Source organism: Nyctereutes procyonoides, unplaced genomic scaffold (genome assembly GCF_905146905.1).
Source record: "Nyctereutes procyonoides isolate TBG_1078 unplaced genomic scaffold, NYPRO_anot_genome, whole genome shotgun sequence".
NCBI classification, from domain to species: Eukaryota; Metazoa; Chordata; class Mammalia; order Carnivora; family Canidae; genus Nyctereutes; species Nyctereutes procyonoides.
The window spans coordinates 55,939,459-55,959,359 of record NW_026575020.1 but is presented as its reverse complement, the minus strand read 5'-3'; the positions used below and the strand labels follow the sequence as shown (position 1 = coordinate 55,959,359).

Sequence of the window (19,901 nt, the reverse complement as noted above, 5' to 3'; positions counted from 1 at the left end):
TCTAGTTCCATAACCTCGAGGTTACCCCTTACAGCACACCGCCTTCCTTCGTGCTGGAGTCGTTACCTTTTCCACCCAAGGGCAATCGAGGCCCCTGGGGTTTGCAGTGGGGCTCCTTGAAAATGAGTGAGGCCTCCATGGGGGATGGGGCCACCTGCTGTCTCGATAGCTTCATATTTGTTTCCCTACTGCTCCTTCAAGTTGCCAGGACAAAGGGACAAGTGGCCAGGAGAAGGGGAGAGAAGTTGGGGGAAGGCGAGGGAGGGTGGGCTGGATGCCCAGGGGGCAGTTGGCTGAGGCTGGAAGGTCCAGGCCCAGGAAGGGGGGCTCAGGTGCTGGCAGGTGGATGGCTCCCTTCCCCAGTTGGACTTCCAATGCTACTGCTAGCTTTTGTTTGCTTAACGCAACCTATTTTGTGCTACTACTTTCCAGTGAAAATGGATGCTATTTCTACTAAATAGTGGGTTAGATGCACCTTGCTGCTTCGGAGCATTAATTTTTTTCTAGTCTTTCTCCTTAAAGAGGATGGGGGCTAGTGCAGGAGTGCTTCCTCTACTCCAGGCAAATCCCAGTTCCCCTCTGTGATAATTGAGATTTATGTCTATTGAGGATGTACTATGAACTCAGCTCTGTGCTAAATCCTTTGCTTGAATTATCTTATATAATACAGCAACCCCGTGAGGTGGGGACTGTGCATATCCCCAGTTAGGAAGTGAGAAAAGCAGGGTCAGAGAGGGTCAGTGACTTGCTCAAGGGCACGAGGCTAGCTCAAGGTGGAGCTGAGCTCTGAACTCAGGTACATGTGTTTGCACCCAAAGCCAGTGCTCTTAAATATCATGTTCTACTTTCTCTCCCTGCCTCCCCCCTGGAATCCACCTTATCTTCTCTTCTCCCTCAGTGTTACTAAAGAGACAGAAAAGGGTGTCTGTGTTGTGGGAAGCAGCAAGAAGGTCAAAGCCATTTCACAAGTGATGAGTTCATGCTGGTTTATACCAGCTCCATTTTCACCAAATATCACATGTCCCCCAAGGGACAAAGGCCATACCACTCCCAACACAGTTAATGGCATTTCCTATAAGCAGCACTGGTGGCCTGTACTCTCTGTCCTTTGTCAGCCTGGTGATAAGGTGGCCCTGCCTCTGATTGCCAGGTGTGTCTCATGGTAGGTGAGTCTGGCAAATTTTCGAAGGGACGCCAGAGGCTGGGTCTTCGCCCAGGGGGAGAGAAAGGCAGGGTAGAGAGGCAACTTTCTAAGGAAGGTTCTTCTTAGGGGCCTTCGATTGTCCACTGGGACTCAGGCTCCTGGCCACTTTCGATGGTCTAGGAATTGACTGGCATGGAGCTGGGCCTCTGTGGCCTCGCCCTTGCGTTCAAAACACAGAAGGTCCATTGCTGTGGCAGCTGCTGACTTCAGGTTCTGTCGGGGGCAGCCTTCTTACCTGACCCACCCTTTTTTTTGTTTTGGGTGGTTTTTTTTGTTTGTTTGTTTGTTTTTTTGTTTTTTGAGAAATACATACACACCAAGAGTTTGTGTATAACCTATGCATGGTTTGAGGAGCAATGAGCAATCACCCACGTACCCAACATAGAACTTAAGATGTCCAAGGCTAGTACCTTTGAAAGCTCTCACATGAGCCTCCCCAAAAACATACCTCCCTTTCTCCCCAGACTCACTATCCTCAAATTTGCATTAATCATTCCTTTGGGGATCCCTGTGTGGCGCAGCGGTTTGGCGCCTGCCTTTGGCCCAGGGCGCGATCCTGGAGACCCGGGATCGAATCCCACGTCGGGCTCCCGGTGCATGGAGCCTGCTCCTCCCTCTGCCTGTGTCTCTGCCTCTCTCTCTGTGACTATCATAAATAAATAAAAAAAAAAAATCATTCCTTTGCTTTTCTTTGACATGTACTTCTGTACATATATATCTCCAAACAATGCACCGTGTGACAGATTGATTCCTTTGCGTAGATGGCTCACCCCTTCTGTGCCCCATCCCTCTCTCCAGTAACTCTGCTGGGTGGGCTCCGTGGAGCTGCCCTTACCAACATGGGTCTCTCTCGCAAACAGGACTGGCTCTCTTGTTCTCTTTTCCATGAGCCCAGACAGTAACTCTGGTCCAAACTAGCAATCATAGGTGGTAAGGAGATAGTCAGGAAGGTTGCTTGGAGGAGGAAGAAGCGAAGCTGGCAAGGATTGAAGTAGATAAAAAGGAGAATGAAAGGCATTTTCAGAAAAGAACAGTGAGAACCAAAGCCCAGAGTTACTTGTTTTTTGTTTGTTTGTTTGCTTTTTTTTTTTTTTTTCAGAGTTACTTTGAAAACAAGTTCATAGCAAGGACTGTTTAAGGCATCTCTTGGGAGGTGATGAGGTGGGGGGAACACTAAGCTCAGGCAAGGGTTAGAGTAGATCTCCTCTGGGCAGTGGGGTAGGAGGGGGTGGTTAGTATCCTTCCCTTAATCCCCCCAAAATGCCACAAAATGTCTCAAGCTGGTGCAGCGTCTCCTCAAATTAATCAGGTCAGGAGAAGTTATGTTCGGGTAAGTACAGTTCTAAATTGTTACTTCTCACCAATACGAAGTTTGCTGCAGTTTGGTGATTCTCAAGAAGAACTGCCCTCTGGGCAATGATGTGATGACCCAAAATGTGGGAGTTTCCACCATCTTTAGCTGCCAGTTGGTAAACTCTAGCCCTTGGGTGGCTGCCTGTTTTTATAAATAAAGTTTTATTGGAACACAATTACCCTATTTGTTTATGTAGTATCTCTGACTGCTTTTGTGCTACAGCAGAGCTGAGTTATTGCAGTATGGATCACAAAGCCTGAAAGGTTTCCTATCTGTCCTTTGTACTATGTGGAACATGCCAGAAGGCAAGAGAGTGCTGAAGAGTCGAGCCTTGGCAATTATGTGCTTTAGCCCACAAGTAACACATTTCTGTTCACGGTCCAGAAGAATCCACACGGCCTCTCCAAACCCAGGAGGAAGCAAGAAAAAGAGGAGACCAGGGTATCAATGTCAGTATTAACCAACTAAGTCCCAGGCTGTGGGGGCAGTGACAATGAGCCTATTTTCACCTGCTTATCTCTAAATCTCAGAGGTGCAGAGGGAATTTACTTGGCATAGGACTCAGCGGGGCATAGGGCAATGCTGGAGAGGCCTGGAGTTTCTGATGAGATACTGTTTGAGGTTTCAGGAATTTTCAGGAACACAGGAAGTCAGGGCAAGTCCTGGAAGAGATGGGTTTGGTTAAAATAAAGTTCCTCATCTTTTTTTTTTTTTTCTGCAAGTTTGACAGTGATGGGTGCCCTTCTCCTTCAGAAACACAGGGCGCCTTGGGATGTGTGCTTTTTCCTGACCCCAAAAGCCCAAGCCACACAGATCATTTTTTTGGACCAAGCACGGGGGCTAGAAATAAACACAGGGCAGCGTTCTGCGTGAAGAGGAAGGAAATATTTACTGAGAACGAGAGCACCGGGTAGTACACAACAGAATTGGGAAACCACCAGAATGTGCCTCATCGCCAGCGGCGCCCATGCCTAGCATGGCCCTGGGGCCTGAGGACAGTCAGAGAAAATCCTGTATCCTGCCTTCTGGGAGCCCCAAGGCAGGGCTGCCCCACTGAGCAGACTTTGTATGGAGCCCACTCATCAGAAGGGCCTGCTCCAGGAGACAGGGCGTCTGTCTAGGCCCCAAGGCAGTTACAAAGCCCAGGGCGTATATTTAGAGTTTATAGGAAGGTAGGTTATTCATCTGCCAGAGCTCTTGGAGAGAAGTTTAAGGCTAAAAAGGATTTCTGTAGACAAGAGGATGCAGAGCATCAAAGGGCTTGTCAACAAATGGTCCTAATTCAGATAAGAAGATGATGTAGAAGGAAGTGGGTAGGCTAAGGAAGACAGATTAAACATGTAGGGAGGCAAGGCTAGGTGGGGCTGGAGGGACATCTCCATGCTTTGCCCTTTACAACTGGAGCCACAACAGACAGAACCGTTCAGGGGGCTTGGGACTCAGAGTAACCTCAGGCAAGTTCCTGCTCCCTATACCTAGTTGCGGGAGCTTCGGTTTCCCCATCCAGGAAATGAGAACAATAACAATGCTTATCTCTTAGGGTTGTTTTAAAGATTAAATGAGATAATCAATTCAGAAGTGCTTGGATGGAGTGATTGCTCAAAAACGATTCTTCTTGGGGTGCCTGGGTGGCTCAGTCGTTTGAGCGGCCAACTCTTGGTTCTAGCTCAGGTCATGATCTGGGGTCCTGAGATCGAGCCTTGCATTGGCTTCATGCTCGGTGGGGAGCCTGCTTGAAACTCAATCTCTCTCCTTCCCCCCTGTGCCCCTCCTCCTGTGCACACATCCATGTGCTCTCTCTCTCTCTCTCAAATATATAAATAAAAATCTTTAAAAAAAATGATTATTCATTGGGGCACCTGGCTGGCTCAGTTGGTAGAGTATGCAACTCTTGATCTTGAGGTTGTGAGTTTGAGCCCTACACTGGGTGTAGAGACTTGTAGAGACTCTTTAAAAATTAAAAAAGAATCTTTAAAAAATCATTATTCTTTATATATATATATATATCAATAGCCATAGGCACTCACATATGGGAAATAATGTATCCAGACCTTTGGTTGGCTAGAGTGGGGTGGGAGGCAGGAATTCAAAGAAACCAAAGATCAGGAGTGGCAGGTAAACTGGCTCAGGGAGTGGGTAAAGCCCTGATGGGCAGCACTTGATGGTTTCTGTGGTTTAAATAGTCTCATTATGGCCAATTTCAAGCTACTAACAGTTTAACAATTGGCTGGCAAAAGTCCTGAACAATCAGCTTTAGAGACCCGGCCCCAACCCAATGAGCTTTCTCTCTAGTTAGCAAATGACTTATAAGTGAAAAGTTAACAATAGCGACTCACAGATACACCCTCCTCCCCCAGTCCACAGAAGACTGATCCAAGTCTTAGGAGCTAGCGGGCCATTTAGGGGTGCCAGTCCCTTCGAGTGCAGGGACTGAAGCTGTTGCATTTTGGGGAGGAAAAAGCCTGGCCTTTTCTCTGGCCATCTAGTAGCCACCACAAACGTGATAGGTAGACTGTGTTTCTGGCATTTTGAATTCCAGTGGGTATGGAAAGATGCTATCTCAGAGAATCCAATCTCTGGGTTCTGCCTCTAGCCAATGGGGTTTTATCATACGAAATCCTGGAATTCTTTTTTTTTTTTTTTTTTTTTAGATTTTTTATTTATTCATGAGAGACAGAAAGAGAGGCAGAGACACAGGCAGAGGGAAGCAGGCTCTACGCAGGGAGTCCGACGCGGGACTCGATCCCGGGTGACCAGGATCAGGGCCCAGACCGAAGGCGGCGCCACACCGCTGAGCTACCCGGGCTGCCCGAAATCCTGGAATTCTGACATAAAAATCACCTTGGAAATTCAACCACTTCAGAACAAAAAAATTTTTTAATTAAAAAAAGCTAGCATTTATTGAGCACCTGCTGTATATCAGGAACTGTGCTAGGGCTTTCTATGCCTTGTCTAACTGAATGTTCAAACAGTGCTTTGCTATTCTCATGTCATTTATAGACAAGTAAGGATCAGGGAGGGTTTGTTTTTTTTTAAGTTTTTATTTATTTATTCATGAGAGACACAGAGAGAGACAGAGACACGGACAGAGGGAGAAGCAGGCTCCCCAAGAGGAGCCTGATGTGGAACTCGATCCCAGGAGCCTGGGATCATGACCTGAGCCCCCCAGGCGTCCTGAGGCTCAGGGAAATTGAAGAACTTTCTCAGGGCACACAGACAATAATGGAAGAGCTGGGGTTTGAACCTTGTCCTGTATGTAAGTGTCAAACAAGTTATACAGAAATTTATTCATGCAATAGGACTTCTAAGAAAGAAGAGTCAACAGTGGGCCAGGATTCTCAGGGGCAGCTTCGCGAAGAAGGTTGGATTTCAGCTGAGGGGATTCACCTCTGCAGACAGGAATGGCACAAATGGAAGGGTTTTCCTTGAGCAAACACATGAGTAGGAATGATAGCTGCATTCAGGGTACAACAGGTTACATGAGAAGAAGAGGCTGGAAATACCTCAGGGGTAAAACACTTGTCTTATTCAAAGTAATAGGGAGCCACTGAAGGTATATATGGGCAAGGGAATGACATACCAGGAAAGTTAACCTGAGAGTGAATTTTTTTTCTAAGATTTTATTTATTCATTAGAGACACACACAGAGAGAAAGGCAGAGGGAGAAGCAGGCTCCATGCAGGGAGCCCGTGTGGGTGGGACTCGATCCCGGGTCCTCCAGGATTATGACCTGGGCCGAAGGCAGACGCTAAACTGCTGAGCCACCCAGGGATCCCCAGAGAGTGATTTTTAGAAGCAGGACCAAGAGATGGGAAGAGCAGAGAGAAAGCTAAGGAAATTGCCAGACAGATTTCATACACGGATTTCATCTTGGAATATAAAAGATAACAGTAAAAAAAATAATAAATAAATAAAAGATAACAGTATACAACTAAGCAATATAATAAATCTACACCTCATGGTGCATAAAAAAGATCTAGGGCTTCCAACAGTACTGTGAGAACCACAACAGTAGGTAGTGTCTCTGTTTATTAGTAGGCGGGCGCAACACAGAGTCTTTGAAGGGCCCTAATGAGGATAGCAGTTATCACTTAAATAAACAAGCAATTAGCTCAGGAATAAATGTGTCGCTGTAAATGAAGTCATTGAATCACTGGCCTGTGGTGGACTTTAGCCCACACTCAGGCTTTAGCCGAGCTGCACCAGGAGTGCCTATAGGACACTTGTAACCCCCTCGATAAGAATCTGATCTGACCCTCCGTGGCTGTTCTTTCTCACTCCCCTCTTCTCATCTGCGCTGTGGTTCCTGGGCCTGCAAGGAGTTAGGTGACGGGTCTGACTTCAGCTCCAGTTTCCGAGGAGTAGAGGCAGGGAGTGCTGCTGAGAGAAGCTCCATGGCTTTCTAAGTCCTACCAAAGCATGGTTATGGACAACTTCCATGCAAACGCAGTTTATCGTGCATCACATCCCCGCCGCCTGTGTTGGGTTTCTGAGCTTTTTCCTTGAGTGGATTCATCCTCTTACCCTGGCCCTGGAAGACAGCCTACCCTGCAGTAAAAAGAAACCAAACCAGCAGTACGAGTTTCCCTTAGCAAGACCCAGTGCACGGAGTCTGGGACACCTGAGTTCTGAGCCATGCTGCTACCTGTATGGCCTTGGGCCAATTCCCTGCCCTCCCCAGGCTGCAGCTGCCTCATCTGTCAGGTGAAGGGGCTGGACCAGATGACCTTTAGGCCTCTTCCAGATCTGATGCTCCAGCCAGGACACACATGGTTAAGAAACCCTAGGAGAAAGATGAAAATTCGTTCTCATTTTCTTCCTTTGAATTTCTAAGTAACCACAGTCAATCATTGGTTAAAGAGGGGCATAGGGGCTGTCACCACGGCTGCCTCTTTCACACTCTGGTTTCTCTGGGTCGCAGGAGACAGAGGCTGGGCTTTTTGCCTGCCTGGTGTGTTTACCGGAGAAGGGCAATGCTGGGCTGAGATGCTAGCGGTGCATTCTTTTCACACTGACTTCATCGCGCAGAATGTGCAGCCCCAGGTGGGGGCTGAGCTCAACACCAAAAGCAGGGCTGAGTGGATGAAGGCAGAAGTGAGTGTACTGAGACAACCTTACAGGGTCTGCTGTTTGATAGAATGATATGGAAGTAAAGGAAAATAGGGGCACCTCGGTGCCTCAGTCGGTTAAGCATCTGCCTTGGGCTCAGGTCATGATCTCAGGGTCCTGGGACTGAGCCCTGCATGGTTGTGATGGGGCTCCCTGCTCAGTGGGGAGTCTGCTTGTTCCTCTCCCTCTGCCCCCCACTCGTGATCCCCCTCCCTGTCTCTCTCAAATAACAAAGAAAAATCTTTAATGGTAGTAAACTAAAATAAAGTACAACAGAACAGACTCTCCTAATTTGTTTTAAAGATTTTATTTATTTATTCATGAGAGACACACAGAGAGGCAGAGACGTAGGCATAGGGAGAAGCAGGCTCCCCACAAGGAGCCTGACACAGGACTCAATCCCAGGACCCCCGGATTACGGATCACAACCTGAGCTGAAGGCAAATGCTCAACCACTGAGCCACCCGGGCACCCCATCCTAATTTCTTTAAACTAGTCTTGAATAGGATTAAGGTCCCAGGTCCCTCATTTCTGCAGATGCCAGATGCCCAGGCAGCAGGGCTAAAGCTAGGGAGAGACCATTGAGACGCCTGCAAGGCAGTGAGTGTGAGCGCCACGTGAAGGTCACGCACCCTAGCACCTTACCCTGCTCACCCTGGACTCGGCCACGCTGGGCCGTGTAAGCATCATCTTTCACTTCGGTCTTAAATGGAAAAGTAGATTAAGAAGCCACAAACCCCACTGAAGTTTGCTGCCGTGTGAACAGTTCTTTGTTGGTGGCACACAGCTGAGGAGGAAACTAACAATGAGGAATTCACATTTGGCAAGAAGCAAAATATGAAAAGCCTGATTGCTGGCTTCCTAATGGACAAGGTTATTTTCCTCAACAGAGAGCAGTAGGTTGCCAGAGGAACCATCTGCAGGGTTCGAAAGCATTTAGGATCAGACCCTCTGTCGGTGTCAGGCTAGTCCACTGATGGGGAATAGGATGTGAAATTCGTTTCTGGTTGTTTTAGCTTTAATCCACTGAAACCATGGCTCAAGGACTTGAGAGAGGTATCAGGGGCCATGTGTTGCTGACGGGCCCTATCTTTTGGAGAGACCCTGCACTCACTCAAAAGAGCCAGAGGTCTAATCTTCCTATTAGCCTAGCAGGGACAAAAGGGCCAAGCAAGCAGCAAAGAAGGGGCCTGCCCTGGCCCCAGCCCCTTGGGTCCTGGAGGCCCTCCACCCCCCCACCCCCACTTTCCCCAGGGCTGTCTTGGGAACACTGTGCTACAAACAGGGCAGCATCTGTCAGCTTTTCACCTGCAGGCTCCCTCTCCTTCCTGTTAGAGGAATCTGTGAGAATCGTTCAAATGAGTGGATGTGTCACAAAGGTGGAAAACGCACATCTGAGCTGAAATCAGGACAGCCCAAATGAACAAAATTGAAAGCTCTAAGGGACGAGCTGACCTCGAAATTACTCATCCCCGTGCTCCCCCCACCCGCTTCTCCTTTCTCCCTTAGACCCAAGGTTGAGAAAAGCTGGATGTGTGTGTGTTTTTTTTTACCTCCCAGCCTTGAGTGGATGCTTAGAGGAAGCCCCTGAGACCCTTCAATGCTGGGTTCTTAGCGGAGATTCTCCCAAGGGCTGCATCTGTAGCATGCAAATGGAGAGGATGCTGTGAGGCTATTTACACAAAGGATGCCTGGTATTTGCATGTAACATCCCCACGCACGTGGTGCCACCCCTCACCAAACCATTTATTCAAGTTAAAAGCATTTTTATGGCTCTCTTGATGGCAATCGCTTCTGGATTTTTCCTTTGTCTGCGCCGTCTTCTCCCTCAGGCCTTCTCCCTGGCCCAGATCCCTGGCAAGCAAGCCAAGTGGCGCCACGGAAGGACCAGAGAGGAATGCAGGACTAGCCCCGCAAAGGTGGCTGCTGAAAGGCTTGGTTGCATATCTCAACTCCGCCCTGGGCACTGGCTGAAGCTCTCTTTTCCCAAACGACGACACCATGTGATTACATTGTAGAAGGTGAGACTTGAACTCAATTCCCAGGAAGTCTCTTTAAGCTACAATTTTCTCTGAACTATCCCCTATCCCTTTCTCTTCTGTCTCGGGAGCCTAGAGGGCTGGTTATCACTTCTTATTTATTTTTAAAATTAATTACAAAGACTTTTTTTGAGTAGATTCCACACCCAGTGTGAGGCTTTAACTCACAACCCTGAGATCAAGAGTCACATGCTCTACCGACTAAGCCAACCAGGCAACCCTATTGCTTTTATTTTATTTATTTATTTATTTATTTATTTATTTATTTATTTATTTATTTATTTATTTATTTAATTTATCCTACTATTTCTTTTTAACTGAACATTGATTGACTTATGTTTCTTTACAAACAGCCAGTGAGGGTTAGGTTATTTTACTTTATTTTATCTTATTAAGAATTTATCTTTGGGGCACTTTTGTGGCTCAGTGGTTGAAATGTCTCTCTTTGCCTCAAGGCATGATCCCAGGGTCCTGGGATCAAATCCCGCCTTGGGTTCCCCACAGGGAGCCTGCTTCTTCCTCTGCCTATATCTCTGCCTCTCTGTGTGTGTCTCTCATGAATAAATAATATCTTTTTAAAAAAGAATTTATCTTTATTTTTAAAAAGATATTATTTATTTATTTGACAGTGAGAGAGAGAACATAAGTAGACAGAGCAGCAGGCAGATTGAGAGGGAGAAGTAGGCTCCCAGCTGAGGAGGGAACCTGATGCAATGTGGGACTTGATCCCAGGATCCTGACATAATGACCTGAGCGAAAGGCAGATGCTTAACTGACTGAGCCACCCAGACGCCTCTAAGAATTTATCTTTAAGTCATCTCTATACCAAACATGGGGCTTGAATTCACAACCCCGAGATCAAGAGTCATATGCTTTATGGACTGAGCCAGCCAGGGGCTCCGGGGCCAGGTTATTTTACAGACGAGGAGACTGAAAATTGGTAAGAGCTTAGTCCAAAGTTACCTAACTGGGGTCTTGATTATTCCAACTCAAAATCAGTGCTTTTTCTCTGTGTCAGTTTCTTCAATTGTGAAATGGGGGTGTTAATAGCACATACTTCATAGGGTAGCTTTGAAAGATGAATGTTTTAGTATGTAAAGCGTTCAAAACAGCGCTGGGCACAGAGAGTGTTCAATAAACGTCCACTAATATTATTGTGTTATCCCTTGTTTTTCTTTTCTTTTTCTTTTAAATTTTTTTTTTAAATTTTTATTTATTTATGATAGTCACACAGAGAGAGAGAGAGAGGCAGAGACACAGGCAGAGGGAGAAGCAGGCTCCATGCACCGGGAGCCCGACGTTGGATTCGATCCCGGGTCTCCAGGATCGCGCCCTGGGCCAAAGGCAGGCGCCAAACGGCTGCGCCACCTAGGGATCCCTCTTTTCTTTTTTTTTTTTTTTTAAGATTTATTTATTCATTCATAAGAGACACAGAGAGAGGCAGAGACACCGGCAGAGGAAGAAGCAGGCTCCAAGCAGGGAGCCCGATGCGGAACTCAATCCCAGGACCCCAGGATCATGCCCTGGGCCAAAGGCAGGTGCCAAACGGCTGAGCCACCCAGGGATCCACTATCCCTTGTTTTTCTTTACTAGTCTAAGCTTTGGATTCCTGACTCATTCGTGGGAGGAGGAACCAAGTTATAGGCTTGGACAGTGTTATCTAGGATGAGGAAGGAACCTGTTTCTCAGACTCAGAGCAGGCTGAGCTGGGACCAGAACAGATGCTTGCAAGCGACAGAACTGAGCTGCCCTATTGAGCCACATGCCCGGCTGGCTCTGACCGAAACCCTCAAATATGGAGAAGCCCATAGGAGGATGGTGTGGGATGTTGAGGGCAAGAAGAACAAAAGTTTCTGAGTGGAGCCCAAGATTATAAGGCTACATTTTACTTTGCAATGTGCTGAAGGCCTTCTATCTTGAGGTGGTTCTAGATTCTTTACGACTCGTATTTTACTTTATTGGTACTATAAGGTAGGACCTGCATCTGGGGAAAGGAGTAACATGAAGGACATGAGTTCCGTCCCAGAGCTATGTCTGGATGCTTTCTAGTGGTTACTGCCAGGGGCTGGAGGTAGGGCTCTGAACTCTGTCAGGGAGCCCTGTGCTGGAGAGAAGGCTGCCCACCAGCTTGTCTGGGCCAGGGACTTGCCTTGTAACTCAAGCCCTCCTCATAGCCATCAGTCAATATAAACAATGGAAATGTGTTCCTGCCTTGCTCTGGACTTTTTTTTTTTTTTTAAAGATTTTATTTATTTATTCATGAGAGGCAGAGAAAGAGAGAGAGGCAGGGACATAGGCAGAGGGAGAAGCAGGCTCCATGCAGGGAGCCCGATGTGGGACTTGATCCCAGGACTTGGGGATCACGCCCGGAGCCAAAGGCAGATGCTCAACCACTGAGCCACCCAGGTGTCCCATGCTCGGGACTCTGGAGAAAACCAAGGCAACTGGGCCTACGTGCGGACCCTTAGCACCAGGTCTGTTGGCTACTGCTGAAAAGAGGGCAATGAAAACCGCAAAACATAATCAGGAAAGTGCTAGACTCTATTAAAAAAAAAAAAAAAGGATTTGCGAGCTTAATCAAGGGAACTGGACACTCCAGAAACTGTACTTTAAAGATTGTGAAAAGTTGTTGAAGTCATGTTCTAGCAGTTGAAATTTCTGCTGATGAGTCCACCCTCTCGGGGGAAAAACAAAAACAAAAACAAAAATAAAACACCAGACCCACAAATAAAATAAAAGGCTTAAAATACGGATGTCTATAATTAAGCTTTTAGAGTGCTGCCTTCCGCCTGTCCGAGCCTCCCACTGTCTTGCGTGCTTTCATCGAGGAGGCCTCTCTTGCTCGGCCAGGCCCCGAGCTCCTTTCCCTGCGCTGACTTTTCGCACGCAGGCCTCCAAAGTTTCCAAAAGATGCAATCAGAGGTTGGACGTCTTGATCTTTATCTTGGGCTGATGCTCTCCAAACCTCGGGGCTGCGGGAGCCGCCTCAGGGACCCATCCACGGCGTGCATGGTGCATGGGATAGAGCTCGGAGCTACGTGAGAGGGATGGTGTCACCTCCCTAGCGGGTCACCAGCATTGAGTAACCTCCGCGACCCCGACCCCTGGGAGGTGGGATCAGCGGAGCGCTCCGGGGCGGAGAGATGCTGCCTCCACGCAGCCCTCTCTCGGCTCGGGATGCACTGGGGGGGCCCGGGGGACCGCTCTGCGGGCTCCCGCCTGCCCGCACTCTGATGCCAGGGGCGCGGCTGGAGCAGCCGTTCCCCCGCCGGGCGGCCGCGCACCGCCCTCGTGGGGCTGGGACCGGGGCGCCCCGGGGTCCGCAGGAGCCCGGCCCCGGCCGGCTGCGGGCTCCCAGCTCGGGGACCCCCGCGGCTCGCGCCGCATCCCGCCGCCCATTGGCTGGCGCCGCCGCCCCGCCCCGCCCCGCCCCGCCCCGCCCCGCCATTGGCCGCCGCCTCCGCGGGCCCCGCGCGCGAGCGGTCGCTGACATCACGCGGCCTGCGGCGGCGGCGGCGGCGGCGGCGGCGCCCCCGGCCCGACCCGCTGCCCCCTCGCAGAGGCGCCGCCGCGGGGCCCGGCGGAGGATGGTGCGCGGCGCGCCGGGGGCTCCCCGCCGCCAGAGCCGCAGCGCCGAGGCGGAGCCGGCCGCGGCGGGCAGCCGACCCCCGCTCCGCGCGCGGGGCGAGCGGCCGCGGTGAGGCGCGAGGGCGGCGCGGGCGCAGCGCCATGGGGGCCCTGACCAGCCGGCAGCACGCGGGCGTGGAGGAGGTGGACATCCCGTCCAATTCCGTGTACCGCTACCCGCCCAAGTCCGGTGAGGGCCGGCGGGCCGGGCGCGCCCCGGGGCCGGGAGCGGGACGGGGCTAGGGGCGGCGGCGGGGGGCGGGGGGCGGGGGGCGGGGCCCCTCCCCTGCGCCCGGTGCGCCCCTTCCCTCGGGAGCCGGGGGCGCGCGGACGTGGGCCTGGCCTCGGCCCCCGCGCCGGTGCCGGGCGGCCGGCGGGGTCCGCGCACCCAAGGCCTCTGGAGACGGAGGCACGGGCGCGGGCTGCAAGTCGGCTGCTCAGGGCGAAGGGCCCCCGCCTGCCGGAGGATGGAGGCCCGGGATGCGCTTGCAGGGCTGGCGCGGTGCAAGAGGCTGTCGGCAGCGCCAGAAGTGTGTGAGACGATGTTTGGGAATCGGAGTATCCCAGTCAGCCCGGCTGCGCCTTTGCCGGAGTAACGGCAGACCTGGTTTTTGGGATGGGGATAGCTCGGGGACGGGGCACAGGTATTTAAAATGTATGGAAGTGTTAAGGTTTGTTTTCAGAATCCTTAAGAAAGGTAAGCGTCTCCAGCCTCCGGGTTGTGGCATAAGCGTCGGAGGCGGAGGAGGGATTTTTGACAGCGAAGGATAGAGGATCGCAAGTGGATTGAGCGCCAGCCAATTCTGAACTGCGGGTGCATGACCTAACTCTCTGCTCTTTATTTTTCATTGCTTCCCCCCCCCCCCAAGACTTCTGGGCACCGGTGGCTACCCTCTTCTCTTTGGCCTAGGACCCGATGAGGATTTTGGTGATCTTGGAGAGGTGTCAGAATTGGAGCCTTAGAATAAAGACATGCTAATGAGATGAGCTGGTTTCCCAGCAGTGTGTCCGGTTTGTGCCAGGTGGAAGCAGGGACCAGACAATGAACCTGCACCCTGCAGAGAGTCTGCCGAGAGCTGAGAGCTGTGTCTCTCGCTGCCTTTGTGCCAAAGAATGAATCCTTGCCTAGATGAATATGATTAAGAGCTGTTTTAAAACAGTCTAAGATAAAGCTGCGGGTCTTTAGTGTTTTAATAAAACTCTAATTATGACTGTATGAAACCAATGCCAAAGGAAGCATGCACTTTGCTTTTTAATAGACAAAAATATGCACAAGTATTTGGGAGTGTTGTTTTTTTTTTTTCTTTTGCTGAAATCACTTAGCTTTTATTGATTAGAATATAGAGCATGTTTTGCTGAGGTTGGAGATTTCAGCAGTTTGCAGTCTCAGAAGAGGATTCACCCTCCCTTCACGTGTGGGAATTAGCATAGGTAAATCTCTAGAAGGCTGCTCCCTAAAGGATATTAATACAAGTGTGAATCTTGGATGATGATCATAAAAGGATAACGGGCCCAAATTAAAACTTTTCTTAACCAACACTCTCAGTGGTTGACTGTCCGAAATTAATTCTCTCCACTCCATCCATGTTTTAAAAGTGTTAACTAGTTGTGAATCACTTCTAATTGGAAGTTATGTGTGTGAGAAATATTTATAGCAGGGGGACCACATTACTTATGTTGAAGACAAAATACAAAAAAAGTATCAGGGGCCCCCTGGGTGGCTCAGTCGGTTGGGAGTCTGCCTTCAGCTCAGGTCATGATTTTACTTCCTTCTTGGTGGGAAGTCTGCTTCTCCCTCTTGCTCAGCCCCTCTCCTCTGCTGGTTCTCTCTCTCTCTCTCTCTCTCTCTCTCTCTCAAATAAATAAAATCTTAAAAAAAAAAAAATCAGAACATTCAGGTCCCAGTCAGCAAACCTTTGTGTACTTGAGAATTTCCATGAACTTGTATGCTATAGTCTGGAAGCATCTCCCACCCTTCAGCTGATGTTTAAATTGTGTAGGATGATAGTATCATAGCCCTGAAAGGAACCTTTGGGAATTTGGCCCAAGACCCATTCATTTCACCAGTAAGAAAATGGAAGTCCAGAGAAATAAATTAGCATGACCAAGGTCACCCACCCAGTTAGTGCTGTTCTTGCTAAGCCACCAGCCTCTGCCTTTCACAAGGATTTGGACTTGTGGTGATTTGTGGAAAGGAGGCTGTTCTGCATCAGAACTGAGACAAAACTCAAAGGCCCGTCCTTGTTGGGGAGTCAGACCAGGCTGATTTTGAGAACTTTTCTTACCTTTAATACTGATAGAACAAAGCAAATGACAGAGTCCACTTTCTTCAGGTGACTGGCTAAGCTGGGGACCTCTGGCTCTCTGGAAAGTCTCAGGCTCTGCTGCCTGTGGAATAGTTTCCAAAAGCAACTCTGCCATCCATCCCTGCAGTGATGGTCACAGCGCCCAGCAGAATTGCTTTCCTTATTTTATATTTTTAGAGGAACCCCTTAGTTTTGTATGCTCGTTGAACTGGAAACATTTAGAAATTATTGAGAACAGCTGATTTCATGTTGAAACTTAGGTTTCTTTTTTTAGAGATGGGTAGAAATAAAATAGCCTAAATTTTTTTATGATTATTTTTGGGGAGCGCCTGAGTAGCTCAGTCCATTAATCCTCCAACTCTTGATCTCAGCTCAGGTCTTTTTTTTTTTTAATTTTTATTTATTTATGATAGTCACAGAGAGAGAGAGAGAGAGGCAGAGACACAGGCAGAGGGAGAAGCAGGCTCCATGCACCGGGAGCCCGATGTGGGATTCGATCCCGGGTCTCCAGGATCGCGCCCTGGGCCAAAGGCAGGCGCCAAACTGCTGCGCCACCCAGGGATCACTCAGCTCAGGTCTTAATCTTGGGGTTGTAAGTTCAAGCCTTGCATTGGGGACTTCTTTAAAAAATTATTTATTTGAAAATTATTTTTTGAGTAAGTAATATAAGTTACATGATTCAAAGTGTTTTTTTTTTTAATTTAAAAGATTTTATTTATTTAGAGAGAGAGTGGGGCTGGGGTGGGGTGGGGTGAGACAAAGGGAGAAGGAGAGAAAGAATCTCCAGCAGACCTCCCCTCCCCACCCTGCTGAGGGCAGTGGGAGAGGTTTGATTCGGTCTCACGACCTCGAGATCATGCCCTGAGCCAAAATCAAGAGAGATGCTTAACTGACTGAGCCACCCACATGCCCCTATGTTTCAAAGTTTAATAGAATGAAAAGTCATACAGTGAAAATCCTGTTTTCACTGCATTGTTCATCCACCCAGTTTCTCCCCATACACCTCTCATTCCTCTATAACTACTTTTAGTTTCTTTGGGATTCTCCAGAGTTTGTTGTGCAAATACAAGCATACATGCTATTTAGACTGTTCTGCACTTTTCCCCCACTTTTAAAAAGAGATTTTATATTTTTAAGTAATCTCTACACTCAGTGTGGGGCTTGAACTCACAACCCCGAGATCAGGACACATGCTCTACTGACAGACAGCCAGGCATCCCCCCACCCCCACTTTTAGAGATATTAGAGATCTTCTTATATTATTTCCGTATTAGAGAGTATCTTTGTCTTTTTTTTTTAAATTTTATTTATTTATGATAGTCACAGAGAGAGAGAGAGAGGCAGAGACACAGGTAGAGGGAGAAGCAGGCTCCATGCACCGGGAGCCTGACGTGGGATTCGATCCCGGGTCTCCAGGATCGCGCCCTGGGCCAAAGGCAGGCGCTAAACCGCTGTGCCACCCAGGGATCCCTGTCTTTTTTTTTTAACAGCTATATAATACTCTTTTGTATGCCAATACCCTGGTTTAACATAGTTTTCTTTTTAAAAAAAATTTTTTTTTAATTTATTTACGATAGTCATACAGAGAGAGAGAGGGGGGCAGAGACACAGGCAGAGGGAGAAGCAGGCTCCATGCACCGGGAGCCCGACGTGGGATTCGATCCGGGGTCTCCAGGATCGCGCCCTGGGCCAAAGGCAGGCGCCAAACCGCTGCGCCACCCAGGGATCCCAACATAGTTTTCTATTGATGAACATTTGGCAGGTGTTTTTTTTATTTTTTCCAATTTTTACACTCTTGCGAACAGTACAGCAATGATTAATGTTATACATATGTTCTTAGGTGATATTTAGTGTGTTAATATATGACTATTAATCATTTAAATAGCAAGGCATGGTGGGAGCTCATTTCTATATAGTATTTTTGCATTAACATAGAAAGCTATTTATAGCACTATTCTGTATTTGGTTGTACCTTTGTAATTTTTAAGTTAGGAGCTATGCTTGCTTTTAAATTCTTCTCTAAGGTCTTCACTTCTTTTTTTTTTCCTTATTTATTTATTTATTTATTTATTTATTTATTTATTTATTTATTTATGATAGTCACACACACACAGAGAGAGAGAGAGAGAGAGAGAGATAGAGAGAGGCAGAGACACAGGCAGAGGGAGAAGCAGGCCCCATGCACCGGGAGCCCGACGTGGGATTCGATCCCGGGTCTCCAGGATCGCGCCCTGGGCCAAAGGCAGGAACTAAACCGCTGCGCCACCCAGGGATCCCCGATCTTCACTTCTTTAAAAGCCCATGAGCATTTGTTTAGCAAAGGAATGGCTTTGCTAACATGGTTTTTATGCACACCTGCTCATCTTTTGAAAGGGGTATCCACATTGATAAAAGTCATCAGGTCTGCTCTCTCTATCCAGCAAGATATGGGCATACTGTAAAGACAATTTAATTAATTACATTTCAGCACTTAATGAATCTAGTTTATTTCTTTCTGTGTATCTGAATAAATTAAATAACAAGAATTATTCATTTTGCTCAGGTTGCTAAGAGCTAAACCTATTATAAAAATTCAGAATGGGGGATCCCTGGGTGGCGCAGCGGTTTAGCGCCCGCCTTTGGCCCAGGGCGCGATCCTGGAGACGGAGGATCGAATCCCACGTCGGGCTCCCGGTGCATGGAGCCTGCTTCTCCCTCTGCCTGTGTCTCTGCCTCTCTCTCTCTCATTTTGTGTGACTATCATAAATAAAAGAAAATAAAAAAAATTCAGAATGGTAGAGTCCTGAGCAGCTAACATTGTTGTTCTCCAAATTTTTGTTATATTGGAGTACATATATGTTATCACGTGAGTGTGTCCAATGGCAAGAGCGGTATTTAAAGCACGGGTAATGTCTTTGTCCACCACATAGTTATGAAAGTCTCTCTTAGCTTTTAAGAACATCAATATTAGTTTTGAAACCAAGGACTTAAGAATCTGGAACTTACTACAGAATAAAGAATTGTTTGGTTCTGGCACAATTTGATTGATACCTCAAAATTAAGTAAATTCCTGAAACTCATAGTAAATATATTTAATACCACAAAAAACCTAAATGTTGCTCCGTTTAATGATGAAGTCATCAAGATCAAGAGTTCAAATGCTAGTGTTCTTTTTCTTTTGAGAGAGAGTACAGACGCACGCACATACGCATGTGCACATGTGCTCAGGAGTAGAGGGGAGGGCCATAGGCAGAGGGAGAGAATCTTTTTTTTTTTTAAATTTTTATTTATTTATGATAGTCACACAGAGAGAGAGAGAGAGAGGCAGAGACACAGGCAGAGGGAGAAGCAGGCTCCATGCACCGGGAGCCCGACGTGGGACTCGATCCCAGGTCTCCAGATTTGCGCCCTGGGCCAAAGGCAGGCGCTAAACCGCTGCGCCACCCAGGGATCCCGAGGGAGAGAATCTTAAGCAAGCTCCGTGCCCAGCACAGAGTCTGATGTGGGCTCAATCTCATGACCCTGAGGTCATGACCAGAGCTGAGATCAAGAGTTGATCGTTTAATGGACTGAGCCACCTAAGGGCCCCTCAAATGCTAGTATTATTTTTTTGTTTATTTTTTTTTAAATTTTTTATTTATTTATGATAGGCACACAGTGAGAGAGAGAGAGAGGCAGAGACACAGGCAGAGGGAGAAGCAGGCTCCATGCACCGGGAGCCCGACGTGGGATTCGATCCCGGGTCTCCAGGATCGCGCCCTGGGCCAAAGGCAGGCGCTAAACCGCTGCACCACCCAGGGATCCCTTGTTTATATTTTTTAAAGATGTTATTTATTTATTTATTTATTCATTCATTCATTCATTCATGACACACACACACACACAGAGGCAGAGACATAGGCAGAGGGAGAAGTAGGCTCCACACAGGGAGCTCAATGTGGGACTCAATCCCAGGTCCCCAGGATCACACCCTGGGCCGAAGGCAAGCACTAAACCGCTGAGCCACCCAGGTGTCCCAGTATTATTTTTTAAACACTTAAAAAGTAGTACTTCTCCTCTTTTTTTTTTTTTTAAGATTTTATTTCTTAATTTGAGAGAGAGTGAGTGAGAGCATGAGCAGGAGGAAGGGCAGAGGGAGACTCCCAGCTGAGCAGGGAGCCCCATGTGGGGCTCCATCCTAGGACCCCAGGATCATGACCTGAGGAAAGGCAGACGCTTAACAGACTGAGCCACCAGGCACCCACCTCTTGAAACCTCTAATATTTTTATTTGTACTTCACTTC

The 19,901-nt window shown here is 48.2% G+C and overlaps 1 protein-coding gene and 1 non-coding gene across 5 annotated transcripts in view; one reads left to right on the top strand and one right to left on the bottom strand.

The window, feature by feature from the left end:
- Positions 1-9,849: 9,849 nt before the first annotated feature.
- On the bottom strand, positions 9,850-9,922 carry TRNAK-CUU (transfer RNA lysine (anticodon CUU)). Its single transcript has one exon. It is a non-coding gene; the product is annotated as a tRNA-Lys (tRNA).
- Positions 9,923-13,363: 3,441 nt separating this feature from the next.
- Positions 13,364-19,901, top strand: part of RNF157 (ring finger protein 157) — an 81,231-nt gene continuing 74,693 nt past the window's right edge. For 3 of the 4 annotated variants that reach the window (XM_055331070.1, XM_055331097.1, XM_055331089.1), the window contains exon 1: positions 13,364-13,523. In XM_055331070.1, coding sequence (XP_055187045.1) covers positions 13,436-13,523 — 88 coding nt within the window. In that variant the 5' untranslated portion in view covers positions 13,364-13,435. The remainder of the gene's footprint in view (positions 13,524-19,901) is intronic. The other variant, XM_055331079.1, reaches the window with a different exon arrangement.